At 42.3% G+C, this 25,191-nt stretch overlaps 2 protein-coding genes across 2 annotated transcripts in view; one reads left to right on the top strand and one right to left on the bottom strand.

Moving 5' to 3' along the window:
- The window catches only part of CTNND1 (catenin delta 1), a 48,409-nt gene extending 39,508 nt beyond the window's left edge, over window positions 1-8,901 (bottom strand). Inside the window, exon 1 of the mRNA XM_081099932.1 lies at window positions 8,740-8,901. The gene's annotated coding sequence lies outside the window, so the exon portion shown is untranslated. The remainder of the gene's footprint in view (window positions 1-8,739) is intronic.
- Window positions 8,902-17,371: 8,470 nt separating this feature from the next.
- On the top strand, window positions 17,372-24,460 carry BTBD18 (BTB domain containing 18; the record flags this gene model as incomplete). Its single annotated transcript, XM_081100066.1, has 2 exons — window positions 17,372-17,652; window positions 22,443-24,460. The coding sequence occupies exons 1-2, from the start codon at window positions 17,529-17,531 to the stop codon at window positions 24,458-24,460; spliced, it is 2,142 nt and encodes a 713-aa protein (XP_080956192.1). The 5' UTR covers window positions 17,372-17,528.
- Window positions 24,461-25,191: the final 731 nt, after the last annotated feature.

The following is a 25,191-nucleotide window of genomic DNA, read 5'->3' as shown; positions in this document are numbered from 1 at the left end:
ACCACACTATTAAAAAACCTCACATCCCTCCTTGCACTTATTCAGCACCCTACATATTCTACTTTATTTTTTCTCAATAACATAATATGTATTTGTTGCTTATTTATCTGTCTCTTTCAACTATAATATAAGTTCTGTGAGTATTTGGTAAGTATACTTACTGTTTAGTCCAGCATATAGCAAATTCTCAAATTTCCTTTGAATGAAGAATGTTTTACTTTTTTAATGAAAACAAACAGCTAAATTAAAAAAAAAAAATCAACTTTGCTTCATTTTTGTGCTATAACCTTTTTTTCTCATTATCTTAGGCCTATCAATTGGGGTCTCCTGTAGCTTCACCTGCAGATTTGGCTGACCTTCAGGAAGGTAGACATTCAAATAGCCAACTCTGCCCTGATTTAACAAAGTAGTCAATGGAGAAGAGAACAGCAGAGGGGTTATAGAACTCCCATTCCAACAAAGAAACAGTGGAAAGAAATCAGATTGGCACCAACTTCTCCTTTAAAATAGACTACTCTATTTTAAAAGTGTGCTGAATATACACCAGCTACTTTATTTCAATGAGATTTATTTCACTTGCAATGAACTGTAGGTGCTTTGATAAAGGTATTGAAAAGTTGACCTAGTTTCTATAACAATGTCCTATGTCCACAACTATCAGAATATATTTTAGTTTCTTAAAATACAAGCTCCCTAAAACAAAAATCTTTTTACTCCACAAAAACCTCTAAATATGCTACTGTATTCCAATATAGAACAACATGGGAAGCACACACAAACCTGACATTTACTCTGGAAAAAGTAAATTTCATTTGCTGTACTGTCAAATTAACCAAAATGAGTAATTAACTAGCAAATGTGGATGAGATTGAAAATGGAAAAGATAAAAACTAATCTAAATTTTTGATCTCTTACTAAAAGAGATCAATCTTCTGAGATGACAACAATTAATCCTAATCTAGATCTAACTGAAATAAACCAGAAGCAGTAGCCTAATATTTGTACCTTTAGCACATGAGTACAATCCTATATAATAAAAGGACAATATGCAAATTGACCCTAACGGCATAACAACTGGGAATCACTGGTCACTATGACACACACTGACCACCAGGGGACAGACACTCAATGCAAGAGCTGTCCCCTGATGGTCAATGCACTCCCACAGGGGGAGCTCTGCTCAGCCACAAGCCATGCTGATGGCTGTCAGTACAGCGGTGGTGGTGGGAGCCTCTCTGGCCTCCTCAGCAGCGCTAAGGATGTCCGACTGCAGCTTAGGCCTGCTCCCCACTGGCAAGTGGACATCCCCCGAGGGCTTCCGGGCTGCCAGAAGGATGTCTGACTGCCAGCTTAGGCCCAATCCCCCCCTATGGAGCGGGCCTAAGCCAGCAGGTGGACATCCCCCAAGGGATCTTAGACTGCGAGAGGGCACAGGCTGGGCTGAGGGATGGCCCCACGAGTGCACAAATTTTTGTGCACCGGGCCTCTAGTTTATTTATAATAAGAATCAGAAACTTTTCCCATATTGTTAGTGAGGCAAAGCAACAGCCATAAAGACCAACAACCTAAAGGGAAAATAAATAGGGCAGGGAAAGGGAGACACCAGAGAACAGGAAAGCAACCAAAAGGAGAAAACTAGGAAAATCAACCGTTGGTTAAAAATGTGCAGAGCTGGGTGGGGGAGTTTGACAGAAAGCTATGAATACCAATCGAAATTAGTTTAAATACTATTCAGAACACTAGTTTTATGGGTTACTTAATATGAAGGAAAGGAAGGAAAACTGTAGGCTGGAAGAAACCTAGAAGTTTCCAAACACGGCTGCATCTAATACATATATTTTCCACAGGCCACAGTTTGACGATCTATAATAATAAAGGTGTAATATGCAAATTGGCCAAACAACCGAAGAGCAGAACAACCTTCCGGATGACCATGCTATGACACGCACTGGCGCCAGACCAGCCAAGGCAGGTGCCATGTGATTGGTCAGGAGGGTCCCGCCATTGCCCCACGATCACTCCGCAGAGGGAGGCCCAGGCCACCCTCTGCAGGGTGATCGATGGGGGGGGTGGGGGGGGGGGGACCTCCACGATTGATCGCCCCAAAGAGAGAGGCCCTGGTCACCCTCTGCGTGGCAACCGGTAGTGGAGCCCCAGCTGGGTAGGGGGGGGCCTTTCTCTGCGATGCAATCGATCTGGAGGCCCCGTGATTGATCGCCCTGCAGAGGGAGGCTGAGGCCAGCCAAGTAATCACACCCTACTCCTGTCACCAGCAGAGGGAAGCAACTAGTGGCGGGGGGCAAGGGGCCAGCACTGCATAGATGGCCCTGATCGCCAGCCAGGCCTAGGGACCCTATCCGAGAGGCCCCAGATTGTGAGAGGATGCAGGCCAGGCTGAGGGACACCCCCCCCCCACATGCACAAATTTCATGCACCAGGCCTCAAGTTCCATACATGAGTAGACCTCTTTCTTAACAAGCACACTTCTTGCTCGGCTGGCATGGCTCAGTAATTGAGTGTTGACCTATGAACCTGGAGGTCACGGTTCAATTCCCAGTCAGGGCACATGCCCGGGTTGTGGGCTAAATCCCCGGTAGGGGGCGTGCAGGAGGCAACTGATCAATGATTCTCCCTCATCGTTGATGTTTCTATCTCTCTTTCCCTCTCTCTTCCTCTCTGAAATCAATAAAAAAAAAATTTTTTTAAAAAGAAGCACACTTCTCACAGGAAGCATTGATGAACTCAAAATTGCTACATGTCTCAGTTTTATTAATGTCCATAAATAAAGACTGAAATAGAGAATGTTTCTTAAACATAAGAGAGGGAGGTTTATCTCAAGAAAAGGGATAGTAAAAGCTGCCTTCATTTCTATGTAACTGTTTCCTGTACAACCACTCATAATGCAATGTTATCCTTGAAAATCCTAGTTGAACAAGTGAGACTTCAAGGTAAAGAATCTGATTCAAAGTCAAGAGTAATAAACCAAAACTAAGCTTTTTCAATCCATTCTCTGCCAAAATTAAAGTTTACCCTAGGATGCTGGAGTTCTGTCTCTTATAGATACAAAATGATGAGAGACACTTGTACTGCTTTTCCTTCTTTTTTTTTACTAAAGCATCCAAGTCTCTGAAGAAATTACTGCAAGATATTCAAGCTTTGCCACCTGTTTTTCTTTTCCCACTCACACCTCACTTTACTTCATTAAAAGTTATCTATCCGTCCCCACAACACGCTTATTTTGAACAACCACATCCACACCACTCCCAAACTTGCCTATTACTAAAGATACTTTTTCCCATTAAAAAAAGTTAGCTTATCCATCCAGGAAGTCCATTTATTCTCTAATATAAGCATCTATATCTACCACAAAGTCTCAGGTCTTAAGAGACCTTAAAGGGCATTTATTCCAACAGACAAATTATGTTTGAGTTCATTTAAAGCATCCATTCTAATAGCAAGCACTTACAAGATATTAACATGAGCTGGGAACTGTTCTATGAATTTTAAATATATTAAATCATCTGATGGTCACAACAATCCTATGCTATGGTTAATATTGTCCTCATTTTACAGACAAAGAGACCAAGGCATAGAGCAATTAAACAGCTTACCCAATATTACATGGCCAATAAGTGGCAGAGCAACATTTGAACCCTGGCAGTCTGGCTCCAGCATCCATGCTCTTACCTACTATGCTATGCTGCCTTGCCTCTCCATATTTATGGAACTCTCAGATTGGAAAGTTCCTGTTTGATTAGCATATTGATCAAAAAATAGAGAAAAGTAAAGCCTCTGTGGCAAATGTTAACAATGATGTCTAAATGAAAGAAGAGTATATAGGAATTATTGTGCTATTCTTGCAACTTTAAGTCTGAAATTTTTTCAAAATTAAAAGTTAAAAATTGCCCTGACCGGTTTGGCTCAGTGGATAGAGCATCAGCCTGTGGACTGAAAGGTCCCAGGTTCGATTCCGGTCAAGGGCATGTACCTTGGTTGCGGGCACATCACATCCCCAGTGGGAGGTGTGCAGGAGGCAGCTGATCGATGTTTCTCTCTCATCGATGTTTCTCTCTATCCCTCTCCCTTCCTCTCTGTAAAAAAATCAATAAAATATATTTTTTTTAAAATAAAATTTAGAAAAGTTAAAAATTTACTTTTATCATCGTATAATGGGACATGTTTTGTGAAAGTAATGCCCAAATTACCTGTTTAAAGGCAGCTTTAAAATAAAGAAAACTCTGGATCCTTATAATATCCCCACTCCATGCCTGATCCAAATTGCCCACACTATTCGAATCAGACTGAAGGACTCACTGGAGAAGTGGCCCTAAAAATGGGGAACACTGTCCCTAAACCGGAATAGTAAATGTGGGCCATGTTCTCAATGCTTAATATTTAATAATCAACAATATACAATTCTAAGTAGAATTAGAGAGAAAAAGTATTTCCAAAAATACATTATACAACATAACTAAATACAAATAAATCCATGCCCTTATTTCCCTTAGCTTAGTTCTAACCTGAACAGTTGTTTTCCCCTCCTTACAATCTCCCTGCCAGACTATCTCAATGCTCTCTATTAGAAACCTCGAAGGCAGCTGCATTGGGCAGAGTAATCCTACTTCAGCTTCTCATGGCATTTAACCCCTTTTGCGAGAGGAGAGAACATGAAATCACCCACTGATTACCTACAATTCATTCCTTTAGGCAAGTTTCTTGTTACTATTATTCTAAATTATACATGAAAATTTGGGTTCTTAAACTCATAAACTTCCCAATACACTTTGTGAACAAAATCTCCTGAAGTTTCATGGTGGAAGCAGTGGCCAACAATACAGTGATATCCAAACACAATTCCGTTGAAACACTAATGTTCAAACTATCATCCCAATCTTTTTATGTTCTTATCAACAAATATAAAAACCACTCACTTCTGACATGGCTGAAAGCAATATTCCCCTGATGCTGGCCTAATATGTTTAAGGTAACCAGTTCCTATCCCCTAGAAGTGGCTACATTAAGATTTCAATGATTGAAGTTAGCAGCTGTCTACATTATGAAATGAACTGATGAAGACCCTTACTGTTTTTTTTCATGTATTATTTTTATTGATTTCAGAGAGGAAGGGAAACAGAGAGAGAGAGAGAGATAGAAACAGCAATGATGAGAGAGAATCACTGATCAGATGCCTTCTGCACGCCCCCTACTGGGGACCAAGCCCACAACCCAGGCATGTGCCCTTGATCAGAACCTAGCCCAGGACCCTTCAGTCCACAGGCCAACACCTTATCCACTGAGCAAAACTGGCCAGGGCGACCCTACTTCTTTATACTATTCTTTGGACTGCTTTCCCAGGAAAGAAACAGAATTAAAGAAAAATTTAAATTTTAAATCTTCAATATTTAAAGAAACTTTACTTAAAAAATGGAATGTGGGAGATGACTCAAAGGTTGAAATTGAAACTACAGATTAGAGTAAAAGTTTCAAAATTACATTTCAATTTTATTAATCTAGGTGGTATTGCTTCCTATCTCAACTTCCTTTCAGCCTTCCCCACAAAGGTCCCTCACTCTTTCCATCAAGATCCTTATTTAAACAAGGCTTACTGAATACCTCAGTGATAAGATAATACCTACATTCAAGCAGCTCATACTCTAGAAGGAAAGACAAAAGTAAATAGACAATTTTAATACAGTGTGATAACATTTGAACTACCCACTATAAGCCTCTGTCCTGCAAATTGGCAGTATCATTCCAAACCACATGCCTGAAAATTCCCTGGAAGACATTTCATTGATAATCAATGAACTTTGAGGCATTTCCAGTAAGTTTAAGAAAGGACAGCAATGGTGTGCATATGGAAAGATCCCTGTTCTAAAGATTGAAATAATAGCATACCCACTTCTCCATTGCTTTATGGAAAGTGGATTTTTTACATATGTTATTCCAATAGGGAGGAGTAAGAAATCTAAGTGAGGACTGACCCTCTGCAAGATGAAACACCCTTTCCTTTAGCAAAGGCTGATTTTAGTTCTGGCTCTTTTTTCTATTCTCTCTGGAGAATGGCAGTGCATAGTGGTTAAGTCTGTGGACTTGGTAGGTAGTCAGGCCAGGGTTTAATCCTGGTCTTGGCCACTAACAGGCAGTGAAATTTCCAGCAAACCTCAGCTTCTCTGAGGCTCAAATCCTTTAAGAAAACAAAAACAGTTGTTGTGGGAAATTAAGTAAATAGTTTATGCAAAATGCTTAGCACCACGAGAAAAAAACAAGAGAGGGAGAGGGGCTGGCATTTAATAAGGGGGCCATCAGATACCAAAATAGAAAGCAATAAATTATACAGAGCTAATAATTTTTTATTCCAATTGAATAGTGATCTATGCTTAATTTATTTGCACCCATCCCTAAAGAGAACTACCTCATAAACTTAAGGATAAATTGCAATTACTGGGAGCTTTTTTTTAAAGATTTCCAATAGTCCCAATTCTTATAATAGCTGAGAGAACATGTTCTAGCCCCTCTGACTCTCCATAATTGAAACCCTAAGAAAGGCACTACAATTCTAACCACCCACAAGAAACCCTCACCTGGAACACAGATTATACCTTAGTCATATAACAAAGAAACCAACAGTACATGGGAGTCAAACAAGGAAAGAAAAATCTGCATAACTCATACTTACTTGTCATTTTTTATCCCAAAACCAAAATGATGAGCAAAACAAAAATCTAAAGATTTACTTATTCGTACCCCTTATTATATTTCCTGAAAGAACCAGTAGAGGTGAGGTAAAAGACAATCTTCCATTTTATCATCCAAAAGGCTCTATAGTACATACCAGTTAAAACAATGCCTCAGTTCGTGGAAATAGTCCTGGACGACAGTTAACTAGGATGCTCACTGCAGCCACACAAAGCCCAGTATTTAAAGCTGGACCCAAATCACCACCATTCAGTCATCCAGAACCTATTTTCAAACTGCCTTTGTACTCCTTCAGATTCCCTCCTCCCTCCCCCTAAAGGTTGAGTAGGAAACCGACACTCTGGCAGCAATATGACCAACCCTTCAAAGATCCACCAAGAAACCTCCCTAGGCTGGAGTCAAAAACAGAGAACATTTGAAAGAGAAATTGGAAAATATCAAATAAGAACTAGAGCCCAACAGATTACAGACATTGTCTTTTTTCTTTCTTTTTAACTGCACTTGCTATAATTATGAGATCCAGGCATGAAAAATCTTACTGTAGCCCTTGCAGATTATATTAAAAGGCAGAACAAAGTTGTTTCCTATGAAGCCACAACCTCATAAGGATGAAATCATCTTGCAAAAAATACTCTCAGTTCTAGAAAAGAAATACAAGGAAGTACTATAGTCTAAAAAGAATGGGGGGGGGGCACAAGAAATCAGAGGTTATAGACATATCAGTTTAAAGCTAATGAGCAGCTTACATATTAAGGCCCATCTTGTTACAATTAGGGCAGCACTTAATCCAGCTATAATTTTCAGACTGATTCGCATTTTCAACGAGAGAAGGAAGAGAACACTCAGGTTTCAGCTACTGATGAGTTGGCTATATAATTATCTAGAATCAGTATTTTTTACAAGAACGTATCTGCAAAAACAAACAAATCTTAAGACTAAATATAAGATTTGAAAGCACAGTCATGGGCCTTTAGCTCTTACAGATTTCTGATTTCACAGCAAACAAAAACTTACCTCCAAAAAAGAACTTTCAGTTTGGTTTAAAATAAGAATTCCCCTTGTGCTTTCTCAAATCCATTCTAAACACTAAAGTTTGTATGTACAACATTAGTGTTTTCTCTTAGCCTAGCCTTATTTAATCCATGGCCCTTTAAGAGAGCATAAAGCTGAAAATATTTTCAGGTGTGTTGCCACTTTACTCAGGTGAACTAAAAAAAAGCATGATTAAGATTTCCTAATCCCTTTCAGCACATACACCAAATGCTATCGTATTTACAGACTGAAAATACAACACCTCCACAAATCTTTGCCATCAAAGGTAGTTTTAGAAGAAAAGGGGATTACAATTCAGTTAACATGGACCCATCTGTTTTCTTTTATAAGGCAAAGCAGGGAGGCAACGTCTAGCAGGAGAATGAGGCTCCCACCCACCACACCTGGAAAGTAAAAGAGGGATCCACCCAGGAATAGCTGGGCTGAAACCGATCTGGGCCGTTCAAACTCTCTGTGGGAGAAAAACACCACCGTTTAAGCTGCAAAGCCCCCAGCAACTTTCCACTTCCACAAATCTAATGATAAAAGGGAAAGAAAAGTTTTGAAACACATGAGGTAGCATATGTATAACCAGCTTCCGACCCAAATTCCTTTCCCAACTCACACGCAAAATGCCAAAAAAAAGAAACCCAACCTTTGGTTTGGTCTCTGAAAGCACAAGTTTGTAAGCTTAATCCAAAAAAATATATAAAATCAAAGAACACACCAAAATGTAAACTTTTGGAGTTGCTCTCACCCCCTCTGAATCTATTCATCTCTATCAGAGAGACCTAGAAGTTGTTTCTGAATCTTGAATATTTTACCTTTTAAAAATATAATAAAATTCCCCAAAGTAAGAAGAAAAATTAATAATTGCTTAAAAGTTACCCGTCAGCATAGCAGAATCTCTCGTTTTTAAATTCCCTCTGGTTACCGTAAGGCAAAAATTCGATTTGGGTTATCCTCCTTCACCCGTCTGAATACACATTTTTTTTAAAAGGCACACACCTCAAATGTGGACTTCTGTAAACCAGTCCTTTAAGAAAGAAACCCAAGGCTTCGTCAATGTGTTGAGAAAGACAAATCCAGCAAGGTAGTTGATTTTTTTCGCCACCTCTTCCTCCTTTCAGTATCTTTCCTGGTCTTCTTTCTCTCCCTCTTTTTTTTCCCTCAGATCCAACACCTAAAATGGAAGTTGCACCCAGCCAAAGGCTAGGGAGCCTGGGTGGTGACAAACTGATCTGGCAGCCCTACCCCCTCGCTTTCCTAAGTGATGTCAGTCCCTGAGAACTTCCAATAGGAGCCAGGCATAAATCAGGGAGCAGATTTTATCCAATAGGAAACTTCATTATAGGAAATTAAAAAAAAAAAAAGGAAAGAGAGGAGGAGAGAAATGGGGAAGTTTTATATATATATTTATATTTAAAGTGGAAACCGTATAATATCGGAGGAGTTACCGCAGGGCTCTGGGGGCCCAAAGGAACAGAGCTTTATAGAAGGGCATGCCTAAGAGTCGGTTCTCTTTGAGGGTGTGGCTCTTGCTCTCTCTCCCTTCCTTTCCGGGTGAGGAAAAAGAGCTGATTTTATTTGCCTGCTGCTATTTGATTTGTTGCTTTCTACCCCAAAGCATTTTTTTCCCAAAGGAAGCAAGGGAGAGAGAAATCCTAAAAATAGAACTATTATATGGTGATCGGGATGATAGAGGATATCTGAGGTAAACTCGCAGATTCATTATTTTGGTTTAACTTCATTAGAGCTAATTAGAAAAAAATAAATGCCTGGACTTAAACAATTCTTAATGTCTACACTTTCAACTACTGAATCCACTGGATTGTTGAGGAAAATCACTGTCTTCCCATTTGTCCCCAAATTAAAATAATGTGGGTTTGAGGGACAGAATAAATGGAATCCAACAAACAAGCAATATATTTACAGAAGATAACAGCATGTGTAAGGAAAAGTCTCACATCAAGAAAATTAGCTTTCTTTGTGAATTTCAAGCTTCTAGCTCATACATTCTCCTATTACACTTGTCCTAGAAAGTAAAAAGGATTATACAGGTATTCTTTTTCTGAGTTATTTTAATATGTTGTTAACCATTATTCACCCCATGTTTGATCTATAGTCCCATAGACCCTCATATTTGGTCTAAAGTGTCCAAAAGAACGCCTGAGAAGTGCTAGAAGACCAAACAGGCATCACAAGCACTTGTTTGATGGGCTTTAAACAAACTAGATAGAACGAACAGACTTTAGCTCTCATTATCTAAGATTCATCTCCTATTTTTTTATATATATTTTATTGATTTTTTACAGAGAGGAAGGGAGAGAGACAGAGAGTTAGAAACATCGATCAGCCGCCTCCTGCACATCTCCCACCGGGGACGTGCCCGCAACCCAGGCACATGCCCCTGACCGGAATCGAACCCGGGACCTTTCAGTCCGCAGGCCGACGCTCTATCCACTGAGCCAAACCAGTTTTGGCGATTCATCTCCTATTTATTACCTTATCACATCTTCTAACTCTACTTTCCATCTATTCCTGCTCCTCCACAGCAAGTTCAAAAGCCAAAGGTAATTGCCAAAGGAAAGCAATCAGCACAGAAATGTTTGCTGATTTCATGGGTTGCTAGATCAGAACCATATTCTAAATATTGTATTATTTTCTAGAAATGGATTGGTCTTGTTTCCCTCACACCACCACTAACAACTTGCAAGTGCTTTGCCTTCCCTTTTCGTGTGTGTGTGTGTGTGTGTGTTTTCCTGTCTTCTCCCACCAGAAGATAAGTTCCATGAAGGCATGAACAGTGTCTTTCTAGTACTGGTATATCCCAAGAGCTCAGCCTTATAGCAACAGATGAATGAGTGAATAAAGTCTCTTGGCTTACTACTTATGTAATCCTGGACAACATTAATGTATTTGTAGATTATATTCAAAATATAGCCCAGCTGGTGTGGCTCAGTGGTTGAGCGTCGAACTATGAGCCAGAAGGTCACAGTTCGATTCCTGGTCAGGGCACATCCCCAGGTTATAGGCTCTATCCTCAAAGAGGGACTTGCAGGAGGCAGCCAATCAACGATCCTCTCCCATAATTGATGTTTCTATCTCTCTCCCTCTCTCTTCCTCTCTGAAATCAATAAAAATATATTTTTAAAATATATATATAATTATATATAAAACATTTTAAAAGATAACTCAATGGTGAAAAAGTTATTACAATGTAAAGTAATCTGAAACAGCTATCTTCAAATAAAGCGTCTCAAGGATTAATATGCGCTAAGGAAAAACTGTTTACACTCAATTTATAAAAAATAAAAAGACTAGTTCTAATTATTTTAAGCACCTACTGTGAGCCAGTAAATGTCAAGAATAATGAGATAGACACATTTCCTGCTCTCAGTAAGCTTATATTCTAGCGAGGGAGAAAGATTAATAAGTAAGGTGCCAGATGGAAGATTATACAGAGATTTCAGAGTCTGATGAGAATGACTTTTGGCCTGTCTTAAATATTTTTTATTGATTTCAAAGAGAGGAAGAGAGAGAATCATAGATCTGCTGCTTCCTGCATGCCCCCTACTGGGGATCAAGCTCAAAACCCAGGCATGTGACCCAACCAGGAATCAAACAGTCGTGGGTCAATGTTCAACCACTGAGCAAAACGAGCCAGGTGACTTGTGGTCTGTTTTATTTTTTTACTTTTTTTGTGTTTTAAATCCTCCCCCAAGGATATTTTTACATTGATTTTTAGAGAGAGTGGAAGAGAGAGGAAAAGACAGAGAGAAATATCAATGTGAGAGAAGCACATCAATTGGCTGCCTCCTGCATGAGCCCCATGCAGGGCCCGGGCCAGGGAGGAGCCTGCAACCAGGTATGCGCCCTTGACTGGAATTGAACCCAGGACCCTTTGGTCCACAGGCTGATGCTCTATCTTCTGAGCCAAACTGGCTAGGGCTTGTGGTCTGTTTTAGATTGTATGTCAGGGACAAACTCCCTGGAGAGGTGACATTTAAGTTGAAATCTGAATGGTAAGAAGCAGCCAACCACGAGAAGATATAAGCAATGATAACTACTAATGCCAAAGCTTTAAAGTGTGGGGTTGAAACACACTGGATCCAGCAGAGTTGTTGCAAATGAGGAGGGAGGGGTAAGCAGGAATCAGAACATGAAGGGTTCCTATAGGTTAGAGAAAGTAGTTTTTATTTTATTCTAGGGGAAAGTCTGTGAGGGTTTTAAACAGCAGAATGTAAGTTCTAACTCACATTTTTTAAAAGTTCAGGTTATCTATGTGACAAATGGATTAAAAAGGGAACAAAAGTGAAAGCAAGGAAATTAGTTTGAAGGTCAAGTGATGGTGATAAGCAGTTCACTACAGTGGTAGCAGTAAAAATGGAGAGAAGTCAATGGATTGAGGATATGTTTAGAGATAGTGTTGTTTTTTGTTTGTGTTTTCCCCCCTTCTTTCTTTCTTTCTTTTATTTTTCTGTATCATGGAATATTACATTCAGTGGTCAGTTTTATAACTCTCCCAGTTTAACTTTCCCACCCATAACTGTCACCACTTACTTAACACATAAAGAAACACAAGATAGCCCTAACTGGTTTGGCTCAGTGGATAGAGCATCGGCCTGCGGACCCAAGGGTCCCAGGTTCGATTCCGGTCAAGGGCATGTACCTTGGTTGCCGGCACATCCCCAGTAGGGAGTGTGCAGGAGGCAGCTGATTTATGTTTCTAACTCTCTATCCCTCTCCCTTCCTCTCTGTAAAGACCAATAAAATATATTAAAAAAAAAAAAAAAAGAAACACAAGATAACATTAAATGGTGAAAGATTAGAGAAGAACTGGGAAATAAAATTGTATTTTAAAAATAAATATTAAAGGGGGTCGGGGGGCAATGGGGGGGGGGGGTAAGGACACATATGTAATACCTTAATAAAGAAATTTTTAAATAAATAAAATAAAAATAAATATTAAAATTCTTATATGGTGCAGCCCTAGTTTGTTTGGCTCTGTGGATAGAACGTCGGCCTGAAGACTGAAAGGTCCCGGGTTTAATTCAGGTCAAGAACACATGCCTGGGTTGTAGGCTCAATCCCCAGTAGGGGGCGTGCAGGAGGCAGCCGATCAGTGATTCTCATCATTGATGTTTCTATTTCTCTCTCCCTTCCTCTCTGAAATCAATACAAATATACATTTTAAAAAAATTCTCCATATACGGTGCAGCATGCTATGCTAGAGTGCTATGCTGTAATGACTCTACTTCTAAAACAGACTAAAATGCCCTAGCTGGTTTGGCTCAGTGGATAGAGCGTTGGCCTGCAGACTGAAGAGTCTCGGGTACCATTCTGGTCAAGGGCACATGCATGGGTTGTGGGCTCGATCCCCAGGGGCATGCAAGAGGCAGCCAATCAATGATTCTCTCTCATCATTGATGTTTCTATCTCTCTCTCCCTCTCCCTCTCCCTTCCTCTCTGAAATCAATAAAAACATATTTTTAAAAATTAAAAATAAAATAAAATAGCCCAGCCAGTGTTGCCCAGTGGAGGAAGTCCTGCCTAGTTCAATTCCCAGTTGGGGCACATGCCCAGGTTGCTGGCTTGATCCCCAGTAGGGGGCATGCATAAGGCAGCTGACTGATGATGCTCTCTCATCCTTAAAGTTTCTATCCCTTCCTCTCTACATTCAGTAAAAATATATTTTAAAAAAATAACATAGACTAAAACTATAAATGCCAAGAAGAAAAAAATCAATTCCAAAAAAAACACTGGCTACCTGTACAGAAGAAAACAAAATATTTTTACCCCTTTCTACCCTCTGGTGGCTACACATTACCATCCAAAGTTCGTCATTTTTGACGCTCTAGGTAGGATGGCCATTTAACATTCCCTTTAAAAATTCTACTAATACATAATTTAACGATAATGGTATTGGATTTTTAAAACATCAAGAAGTGAGTCTCTCTACTAATCCTGATAATAGGATACTGTACTCGTGAGGGGGGTAGAATATTTACATTTTTGTTATAGAACTCCATAGAATCACCTAAAACTGTACTAGTATTCCACTGCTTAATCCCATCCTGATTCCACACGAACAGATGCCATAAACAAATATTGTTCTGACTTCTGTCTGTTTCCTCTTTTTTTTTTTTTTTGGCTTGCTTGCTTTTTTGTGTATCCGCATGCTGATCTAAATTCTATTCTTCTTCTTCTGCTGAAACCGGTTTGGCTCAGTGGATAGAGCATCGGCCTGCGGACTGAGGGCTCCCAGGTTCGATTCCAGTCAAGGGCATGTACCTGGGTTGCGGGCATTTCCCCAGTGGGGGGTGTGCAGGAGGCAGCTGATCGATGTTTCTCTCTCATTAATGTTTCTGGCTCTCTATCTCTCTCCCTTCCTCTATGTAAAAAAATCAATAAAATATATTTTAAAAATAAATAAATAAAATCTATTCTTCTATTAAGTTTTTTTTAAAAATATATTTTACTGATCTTCTACAGAGAGGAAGGGAGAGGGACAGAGAGTCAAAAACATTGGATGAGAGAGAAGCATCGATTAGCTGCCTCCTGCACACCCCTACTGGGGATGTGCCGGCAACCAAGGCCTGGAAGCATTCAGTCCGCAGGCTGACGCTCTATCCACTGAGCCAAACCGGCTAGGGCCCTTCTATTAAGTTTTATGTCCTTTCAAGAATTGTTTCCTCTTCAAAATAGGACAACTGACAACTGCAACCAAAAATGTCTCCTGTTCTCCTTTCTTTTTCTATCTTCAGAGCAAAAGCCGTGCCCTGACCGTTTGACTCAGTGAATAGAACCTCGGCCTGCGGACTGCAGGGTCCCAGGTTCGATTCCAGTAAAGGGCATGTACCTTGGCTGCGGGCACGGGGCACGTTCCCAGTGGGGGGGGGGGGGGGGGTGCAGGAGGCAGCTGATGGAAGTTTCTAGCTCTCTATCCTTCTCCCTTCCTTTCTGTAAAAAATCAATAAAATATATATTTTTTTAATATATTTTATTGATTTTTTACAGAGAGGAAGGGAGAGAGATAGAGAGTTAGAAACATCGATCAGCTGCCTCCTGCACACCTCCTACTGGGGATGTGCCCGCAACCCAGGTACATGCCCCCGACCGAAATCGAACCTGGGACCTTTCAGTCCGCAGGCCGACGCTCTATCCCCTGAGCCAAACCGGTTTCGGCAATAAAATATATATTTTTTTTAAAAAAGAGCAGAAGCCTCAAACTAGGGAAAATATTACCTGACTTGGAAATACTCAACCACCCCCTCTCCCCAATAGTTCAACTACCTCAAATCCTTTTTTGAGAAAGTATTAGATATCAATCAAGACATATTTGAGCGTACTGTACTTACTACTCACCCCTCCACGGCTTGTCCCCTTCTCTTAGGCGACTTCCTTTTCTGCCTCCAGTTGGCCTCAGCAGGGACTGCTCCGTTTTAATTCATCTCACTTTGTCATCAATGGCTTTGGGTTCATCCACTTTCAAACAGCGCTGGCCATCCGGTGACATCTAACCGAAGCTAGGAATCGGGCCTAGCACACACAGGGCAAGGACCCACTGTCCAGGTTGACAACGTGGGTTGGCATTCTCGCTAAATGTTTACAAACTTGAGATCATTTAATTTTTCATATCATCCCTGAAAACAGCTGTTTCCAGTCAGGAAGTGTTCTAAACAAACCACCTCTGAAAGGACACCGCAGACCACTCCAGACGGGAAGTTCTGCAACCCTCTCTAGTCAGCAGTTTGCCAAGATTTGGAGCTGGAGTGGAATCTGGGAAAAATTTGAATTCAGAAAGTAGCTCAGTAACCTTGATCCTGGCCTGAGGAGATGTCTGGTTGAGAGATTACGGGACGACACGTGAGGAGAGCCATCACCGGGACTATTTCCTCCATTAAGCCTGGAGCGATCTTAACAGGGCCGCCGCCATTTGCAACCTCTTCTAGGAGACGCCGCAAGTCTCCTTCAAGTGTTCTGGGGCCTGCCCAATTGGAGAATCCAGACCCTGTTTTCGGGGTGCGCTCGGCGCTGAGGGAGAAGCCGGCTACCATCAGAATTCCTCCAACCCCACTTCTCTTCTCGCGCGGACCTTCTTCCCCCAGCTCCCAAGTACCTCGAGACTTAGCCTCCCGCCAAAGTGCTCCTCCTCTTGTGATTGGCTGTCCCAGAAACCTTCGGCCAATGGGGATGATGTATCCCGGCAGACTAAACCAGAGAGCTGGGGAGGAGGGAGGACGTCGGCCCTACGACGCATGTGCGCGAGGGCAGCGGCGCGAGGTGCGTGGCGCCAGGCGCGCGTGGCCACAGGTTCTCACAGTCACCACCTCCCAGTGCATGAGGGCGCCCCGCAGGAAGAGGACGCCGGAGAGACGGAGGCTGCAAAGCCCGCGCGGCCATAGCTGGCGGTGAGGGTGAACCCTGAATTCCGGCCTCCGGGATCCCCACGCTCCATTCCCAGAAACCTCTGCGCTACGGAGTCTCTCGTCAAAGGAGTTGGGCCAGGGCGCCCACTTTGCAGGGCCTTCCCTGTAACCCTGCTTCTTCCGCCAACTCCGTTTCCCTTGGTTCCAGACAGACGGAGAGAGGAACCTCACGGCGACTCACCCACTGGTGCTGCTTTCTTGGATAACCTTCCGGTGGCGAGGCTGGACATTGGGAGGAAGCAAGCACAGAGAGGACAGCAGGGGCAACTCCTACTGCAGGTGGGGCTGGGGGCTGGCGGGAGCTGGCGGGTTGGGAAGCTTCCCCAGGGCCTCAGTGTGGGCCCTTGCAACAGCTGCCAGCCTCCTCCACCCGCATCTCCGGCTGGATCGGTATTGAACCTACCCTTTTTTAATTTACTTTTTCACTTTTTTCTGTCCTGATAGTTTAACTCTTCGGATCATCAGTGCCACCTGACAGAAAACTGCATGCCAGGAGAGGAACACCAGCTGTGCAGTAAGTGTAAGGGGTTCAGGGCAAAACGCTGGAAATGTAGTTAGCCTGAAGTCAGAGTATCCAGTTTGTTTTGGTTGGGGTAGAATGCTTAATTATCCTTGTCCATTGTTAGCCAGGTAATCAACCGGACTGACAAACGACAAACCTGAAGACCAGATTCTTTGCCAAATGGAATCCAGCTCGCTTTAGTCAAGAACATCTGAACCATTAGGTAATGTCCTAATTTCTGTGCCCGACGTTCCCAACTCCAGCAGCTTTTCTTTACAGTGCACCCTCTGCTGGTTAGTGTGGTAGAATGAGCTCAGAAAAAAAGATGTATACACTTAAACTAGAGAATTTTATATTCATATTATTTCTTAAATGTTAAATTGAGGATTATACCCATGTAACTCTGGAGTGTGGTGCTCAGGAAGAATATGAGTAGTCAGAACTATAGGTACTGTGAATGAGGAAAGTTCAAGGATAAAAGCTACCATTTTGCGGGTGATAGTTATGTGCCAGGCACTCACAGTACTAAGCTATTTTACCTGCATTGACTCATTTAATCTTTAAAACAACCCTAAGAGGTAACTACTGTTATCATTTCCATATCATAGAGGAGAAAAGTGAGACTCAAAGAAGTTAGGTTATTTACCTGAGATTCAAATTGAGACTTATCTTGTATCTCCCTCATGAAACAACTATGATAGTCTTTCTTGAAATAGCTTGGCACAATTATGGATCCTCAACTTTCAAATTTTCCTGCCATTTCAAAGACAGAAAAAGGTATAAACAAACATAGTTCTGAAATGTATGTTCTTTCATCCACAGGAATCTCATCTGTGAAAACCTAGTTTTATTAATAGACCAACATGTGTTCTCCTGCCAGTCCCAAAATCATATACAGAAATTCCAGGTTCCTCCGATTGGCTTTTCTACAGCTGTATCACCAGCAACAGAGTGGGGTATTCTGTGATGTCCTTCTGCAGGCAGAAGGTAAGAGACTGCAGCAGGTCCTCAAATAACATTGTTTTGTTCAATGTTGCTTTATTACATTAATGAGGAAAATAATATTGATTCCTAGATAGGGCCACTGTGGGTGTGGATTTTGCACTTTCTCCCAATGCCCAGGTACTAGTTTCCTTCCACATCCCAACGATGTATCTGTTAGGTGAATTAGCATGTCTGAGTTGTCCCAGTCTGAGTGGGTATAAGAGTATGTTTGTGAGTGCACCCTATAAGGGAAGGGTGTTTGTCCAGGGTTGGTTCCTGCCTTGAGCTGCCTTATAGACTTTGGCCACCTACAACCCTAAAGTAGAATAAGCAGGTTGGAAAATAATTATCTGACTTGCTTTTATTAATCGTTGTTAACTGTACATATACCTCACATTACAATGTTTAATACTGTAAGTGTTTTGGTTGTTCCTTATTTAATAGCTTGGTGACATTTTTGTGACCAGAAATATGCTTAGAAACTTAACTCTTGTTTACATCATTAGCCTATGGTAAAATTAGTTTCTTTATAGTCATTTCGCTTAAAGTTGCAGTTTCTAAAAACCTATCAATGACATTGAGAACTTACTGTAGTGGGGACTCAATTGAAAACTCACCATAGAATAAGATAAAAAAGACTTTAGAACCAGGGAGAGGAGGACAAAACCAGGGGGGAAAAAGTGTTCTTGCCTTTGAGCACTGTAAACTATTTGGTAAAGAGCTGTTTGTTTTCTAGGACAGTTATATTTGCAAGAGTGAAAATGAGACATTTTTCTCTGAAAAAATGAAATTAGCCCTAGCCAGTTTGAGTGGATAGAGCATCAGCCTGCAGATCAAAGGGTCCCAGGTTCAATTCTGGTCAAGGGCACGTACCTCGGTTGCAGGCTCCTCCCTGGCCCACATGCAGGAGGCAACCAATCAATGTGTTTCTGTCTGTCTTTCCTTACTTTCCACTCTCTCTGAAAGATCAATGGAAGAATACCCTCAAAAAAAAAAAAAAAAAGAATACCCTCAGGTGAGGATTAACCAAAAAATAATAATTAATTGTAAAGTTTCTTTAAGTGTAGAAATTCTATAAAACTTGAATAATATAATGGGATGGTTGTGAATATTTAGTTAACATGTAAAGCACTTACAAAAGGGCTTTTAATATATTAGATGATACTATTACATATTTTCCCTTTTTCTTGCCAACCTGTTGCTTTTTTTATTCTTATCTTCAAATTGTTGGTTTTGTTGTTTGACCTAAAATACAGAGGTAGACAAAAGTAGGTTTACAGTTGTTCATATAGAAAAATATATAACACAAATATATATATATATATATATATATATATATATATATATATATATGCCTAAACGATCGTTATGACCAAACGACTGGAATGACCGGTTGACCAGTCGCTACGACACGCACTGATCACCAGGAAGAAATGCAGGAGCTGTCCCCTTGGTGGTCAGTGTGCTCCTGCCAGAAAGCAGGCTCACAGCTGGTGAGAGCAGCTGTAGTGGCAGGAGCCTCTCCTGACTCAGAGGCAGTGCTACTGATCAGCAAGCAGGTACAGCAGGTACAGCAGGCCAGGATGAGCGTGAGCGGTGCCCAGCCCTGGCTCGGGCTCCTTCCTGGCCGCCTGCCACTTGGCACACTGCTACATCCCCTGAGGGGTCCCGGATTGCAAAAGGGCGCAGGCCAGGCTGAGGGTCCCCCTTTTCCCCCCCATGCACAAATCCATGCACCAGGACTCTAATAAATGATACAAAACTAAGCTGTGTTTGGCATACAATTGTAAACCAGCTTTTGGTCACCCCTGTATATATACCTTATTTCCACCTCTTCCCTTTACATTTGAAATGTTAAATCAGCATGAGGTTGAGCCTGGGAAAGGCCTAATACTAGGAGTCAGTTTACATTCTAGCTTTTTACTTAGTAACTAAGTGACAAATGGGCAAGTAACTACATTTCTCTGGAGCTCAGTTTCATTTATAAAAAAGGATTTTTTTTAAAAATATATTTTATTGATTTTTTACAGAGAGGAAGGGAGAGAGATAGTCAGAAACATCGATGAGAGAGAAACATCGATCAGCTGCCTCCTGCACATCTCCCACTGGGGATGCGCCCGCAACCCAGGTACATGCCCTTGACCGGAATCGAACCCGGGACCCTTCAGTCCGCAAGCCGACGCTCTATCCACTGAGCCAAACCGGTTTCGGCTATAAAAAAGGATTTTGACAACCAATATTGTACAGCACTCTACAGTTTACACAGTATATATTCTACAGTGTATGTCTCTTATAACAGCCTTGTGAAATAAATAATGTTATATATAAGGTGAATGAATTGAGGCCCAGAGAATTAAGTGACTTGCCTGTTTGTTCTCTTAATAAGTGCAGAGTTGGGATTCATTCCTTAATTCAGAATAAACAAAAAAAGTATCACGTTACCTATTGTATGCTAGTGCATTATACTGGCATGGGCATACAGTATATGTAAAGATAAAAGTCCTTCCTTGAAAGGAAATCATATAAAGGGAGACACTCAAATAACCAGTGTATTTGGGTAGAGGCCGGCAGGACAGGTGTTCCCATGGGAGTGAGTTAGGGTTTGTTTGTAGTTTGATAACATATTGGGGTAACTATTGGCTGATATAGAAGCATCCTTTACAGGTTTGAGGAGTTTGGGGAATGGGGATTAGGGAGATTCTCTTAGAAGTAACCCTCTATAGTGAGGTCTGACGGACAAACAGAAGTAGGAGGAAGTGAGGAAAGGTTTTCCCCAGGCAAAAAGAACAGAATACACAGAGAATTAGAGATGTGACCAGTGATTTGTGAGTGGCTCCTTATAGCTAGAGTGCAGACTACAGAAGTGACCAGAAATATTACTAGAGAAATTAGCAGCAGCCATGTGGGGTCTGAAGTGTTATACAAAGGAAGTAGGTCTTGTCCTCAGAACATTGGGAATTGCATTTATAGGTGTTTTTTTGTTTGTTTGTTTTGTTTTGTAATATATTTTATTGATTTTTCATAGAGAGGAAGGGAGAGGGAGAGGGATAGAGTTAGAAACATTGATCAGCTGCCTCCTGCACACCCCCCGCTGGGGATGTGCCCGCAACCAAGGTACATGCCCTTGACTGGAATCGAACCCGGGGCCCTTCAGTCCGCAGGCTGACGCTCTATCCACTGAGCCAAACCGGCCAGGGCTGCATTTATAGGTTTTAAGGTCATGATCAGATACCTTTTAGAAACAGCACTCAAGCTGTGTAAGAATTATTGGATTACTCATGGGCCCAGATAGGAGACTGTTTTGTAATCCAGAAGAGAGGGGATAGTGGCCTGAACTAAGATGAGTAGAGAGAAATTTCTGGCTTTTGAGCTATTAAAAAGAATTTTTTAAAACTTCCTGCAGTTAAGAGTATAGATTCTGTAATCAGCCCCACTCCCCACCCCCCAGTACAAATCTTTTTTTTGCTACTTACTAACCGTATAATTGTGGGCACATTATTTAACTATGCCAAAATTTACTCATCTGTAATAACAAAGCTACTTCATAGGGGTCTGGTGAAGATTAAATGAATACTGGTAAAACCCTTAGAATAATACTTGGCATATAATGACTCAAAAACGATTTGCTTTAAAAAAATTAATGCTGCCGAGGCCGGTTTGGCTCAGTGGGTAAAGCGTCGGCCTGCGGACTGAGGTCCCGGGTTCGATTCCAGTCAAGGGCATGTGCCTGGGTTGCAGGCACATCCCTAGTGGGAGATGTACAGGAGGCAGCTGATCGATGTCTCTCTCTCATTGATGTTTCTAACTCTCTCTCTCTCTCCCTTCCTCTCTGTAAAAAAATCAATAAAAAATATATTAAAAAAAAATGCTTAGCTCTAGTCGGTGTGGCTCCGTGGATAGAGAATTGACCTGTGGAATGAAGGGTCCAGGTTCGATTCTGATCAGGGCACGTGCCCGGGTTGCGGGCTTGATCCCCAGTAAGGGGTGTGAAGGAAGCAGCCGATCAATGATTCTCATCATTGATGTTTCTATCTCTCCCCTTCCTCTCTGAAATCAATAAAAATATATTTTAAAAAAACTGATTAAATGCAGTAGGTAGGGGAAAAGGAAGAATGAAAGGTTAACGTCTAGTGCTCAGGTTTGAACAACTGGGTGAATGTGACACTTTATTTTGAAATAAACAGTTTTGGTGGTGTCATTGGCAAGCCTTTGGTATTTGAAGCCATTGGAGACTGAGATTGCCCAGGAAGTGCCCATAAAGTGAGAAGGTGGCTCAGGACAGACCACTGCATATTAGGCAGTAGATAGAGCTCAAGAGAGAATTGAGCTCTGAGTGTACATATCCAAAGGTCATGCCCTTTCTATTAGACCACAAGCAGCTTCTATAATTTTTCTACATTTGTGAGAGTCACAAAAATTTATTCAGCAAGTATTTGATCTCCTACTCTGTCAAGCATTAGGTATACTGCAGTAAGACAACTGGTCCTTACATTGTGAAGGTGGACAATACAGATTGCTAAGTGCTATCTATGATAGCTGCAGAATACATCTCTGTGTTCAGGAGCACCAAACCCACACATGGGGTAGAAAGGGGGAAGGCTTTTTGAAAAAAGTAATGTCCAAACTAGATTTTTAGTTACCTAAGTAATAGCTCAAGGATCCAGGAAGGCACCTTGAACTTCCATGGAGGGAAACTGAGAGAAGGGGCAACACATTTCAGTAGTAGTATCTGTGCTTAGCTCATGAACATGCCAGCCTGCGTGAGATAACCAAGTGTTTGGGTTTCCCCCCAGGTGAGGTAGTCCCAGCCCATTGCTGTATCCTGTCTGCCTGCAGCCCCTTCTTCACAAAGCGCCTGGAGCAGGAGAGGCCAGCTCAGGGTTGTAAGGTGGTGCTGGAGCTGGGGGGCCTGAAGATCACAACACTTAGGAAACTGGTGGACTTCCTGTATACCTCAGAAATGGAAGTATCTCTGGAAGAAGCCGAAGATGTGCTTTCTGCTGCCCGTCAGCTCTGCATATCTGAGCTAGAATCCCTTCAGCTAGAAGGTGGGAAGTTAGTAAAGGCCCCTCAGGGCCGAAGACTGAACCGGGAGTGCTTACAACCTCCAAGTGCTGCACCAATCTCTGCCAGGGTGGTGGCATCCAGCCACTGCCCTACTCCACTGCCTGTTACCCAGACTCCTTGTCCTCTTGGGGCAGTGAGATTGAAGTTGCCAGGGAAGGACGAAGGGCCCCAGGACAAGAGCAACCGACAGAATGCAGGGGACTTATCTGGCACTCTTCTGCTCAAGAGGAAGGCCAGAGCCTGCCCAGTTCCGGAAGAAGAAAGCTCTTCGCCATCAAGCCACAGTCAGGGATCTAAAGAAAATAAGAGTGACCCTGCCCTTGGTCCTACAGAGCTTTCCCCACCCAGCTTGTACCCCTCTGTGGATAAGCGACTATTGCCCAGAAAGATCAGGCTGAGTCGTTCAAAGCCATCACCTGATGTCTGTACATCCAAGCCTTCCAGCATTTTAAGTGGATCCAGCTCAGTGCCAGCAACCCCTGGCCGGCGTCTTTGGCGACAAAAGAGTATAAAGAAAGAAGTGCTAGAGGACAAGCACACACTAGGGAGAGCTAGTCCTCTACAAAGCACCTCAAGCCCATCTGGTCTTGGAAAAATGGGTGGGAGTAAGAAATGGAGCCCTGAAGTCAGGGCACCTAACTTAGACTCTGCAGAAGAGGGGCAGGTTGGGAGAGTGAAGCTTAGGAAGACTGTTAATGGGACCTGCTGGGAAGTGGTACAAGAACCTCCCCTCAAAATCTCTAAAGATAGCCCTCATGTCCCAGAACCTGGAGACTCAGAAGAGCCTCCAGGAATTCAGCCATCCTCAGTTAACCAGCAGGAAATGTCATCTACTAGAATAGACCTGTGTCAGGATTCCCCTGTGTCCTGTAAGCTACAAGACATTCTGCTCTCTGCTAGTCGCTCCCCAGACCACCCAGTAGTGAAGTCTGAGTTTGGATCCAGTCCAGAGCTGGTAGGGAAGGAACCTGGATTCGATATTGACAGCACAGAGCCATATGCATTTGACACAGCCCTGCTAGAACAGCCCTGTGAAGCTGAGGAGTACCGAATCACAAGTGTTGCTGCCACCAGTGAGCTGGAGGAGATCCTGGACTTCATGCTATGTGGCCCAGACATTGAGCCACCTACAGTATCTCTGCAGAGTCCTGAAGCTGAGGGCTGTAGGACCCCTAGTTATCACTTGACAGAAACAGGGAAGAATTGGATCGAAGGGGAAGGATGGTATTTACCAGGCATGGAACTCTGGCCCAGAGAGCTAACTGGATTAGAAAAGGAACCTGTGGGTGAGAACAAAGAGCCAATTGAACCCTTTAGCCCCCTTGTCATGCCCTCTAAGATTAGTGAAGGGGAGATGCTTTCTGTAGGACACTCTTGGAATCAAGACCAAGAAATTACCAGTTCCATGCCACTGGATGGTCAGGGGGACAAACTTCTTCACATTGACTCCCTTGACCTTCCCCAAAGGTCCTATGGAGACCTCTTACCTCCCTGTTCTAACTGGGTAGAGACAGGGCTGGAAGTATCCGTAACTATGGAAGAGGTGTTATACCCTGCCCCAGAACCAGGCAAGGAGGTACTTAGCAACTCTGAGCTGTTAGACCTACCTTCTGCCAGCTCTGAAGAGGAAGAGATTGATGTGGTAGACTGGATAGCAGAGGGGAACCTAGTACCTACCAGTATTCCCTCCATATGGCCAGACCCTTCCTCAGAGTCAGAAACAGAGGTAGATATACTAACCTAGTGGATAGGGAAGGCAGTTTAGGGGCACTGGGAGGATGGGAAATGTTGGCTAGCAAAAGTGGTATTGGCAGAGAAGCTAGCACATGTCTGCCCTCTCAGCACGAGAGGCAGGCATTCCCTTTGTTCTCCTTAGGCCATGCTTTCCCCTCCCCAGGTTTTGGGAGCTGGGCAGAAATTTAGTACCATGGGTAGAAAATTATGAACTTAAACCTTCTTCGTTCCTTTTAATCTACTTCCCAGTTACAAATAAGTAGAATAATAAACTATGAGGTCTCCAACTCTTGTGGTTCATAGGTAACAGCCAAGGCCAGGTCTTCCAGGTTATGACACACAGAGAATTCAGGAAAAATTAAGTACATCCTCTGCAGTAGTTCTGTCAGAGAAATGTTCCAGAAGGCGTGAAGCGGTGGAGTGGAACACAAAAGTGTATGGGAGTGAGAGGACGTTGTCCAGCACCTTATATGTGGGGCTTCTTTATTCCCAGTTTGGAAAGTCTAGCCAAAATCTCTGCAGGGGCCAGGAAGACCAAGAAATCACCAGTTCCAAGCCACTGGATGGTCAGGTCATCACTTCCAAGATAGTAGCTTTAAAAAAAGTTATTTTCCCCCAAAGTTTTTACAAATATTTCACAGGGTCTACCAGACACCCTAGGAGTTTCAAGTTAACTGGTGACTTTAGGCTATGAAAAATACAAAGGGGACCAATCCCATAAGGTTGGCTTTCATCCCTTTC

This window comes from Myotis nattereri (assembly GCF_964212035.1).
Source record: "Myotis nattereri genome assembly, chromosome: 9".
NCBI lineage: Eukaryota > Metazoa > Chordata > Mammalia > Chiroptera > Vespertilionidae > Myotis > Myotis nattereri.
This window is presented reverse-complemented; position numbering and strand designations above follow the sequence as displayed.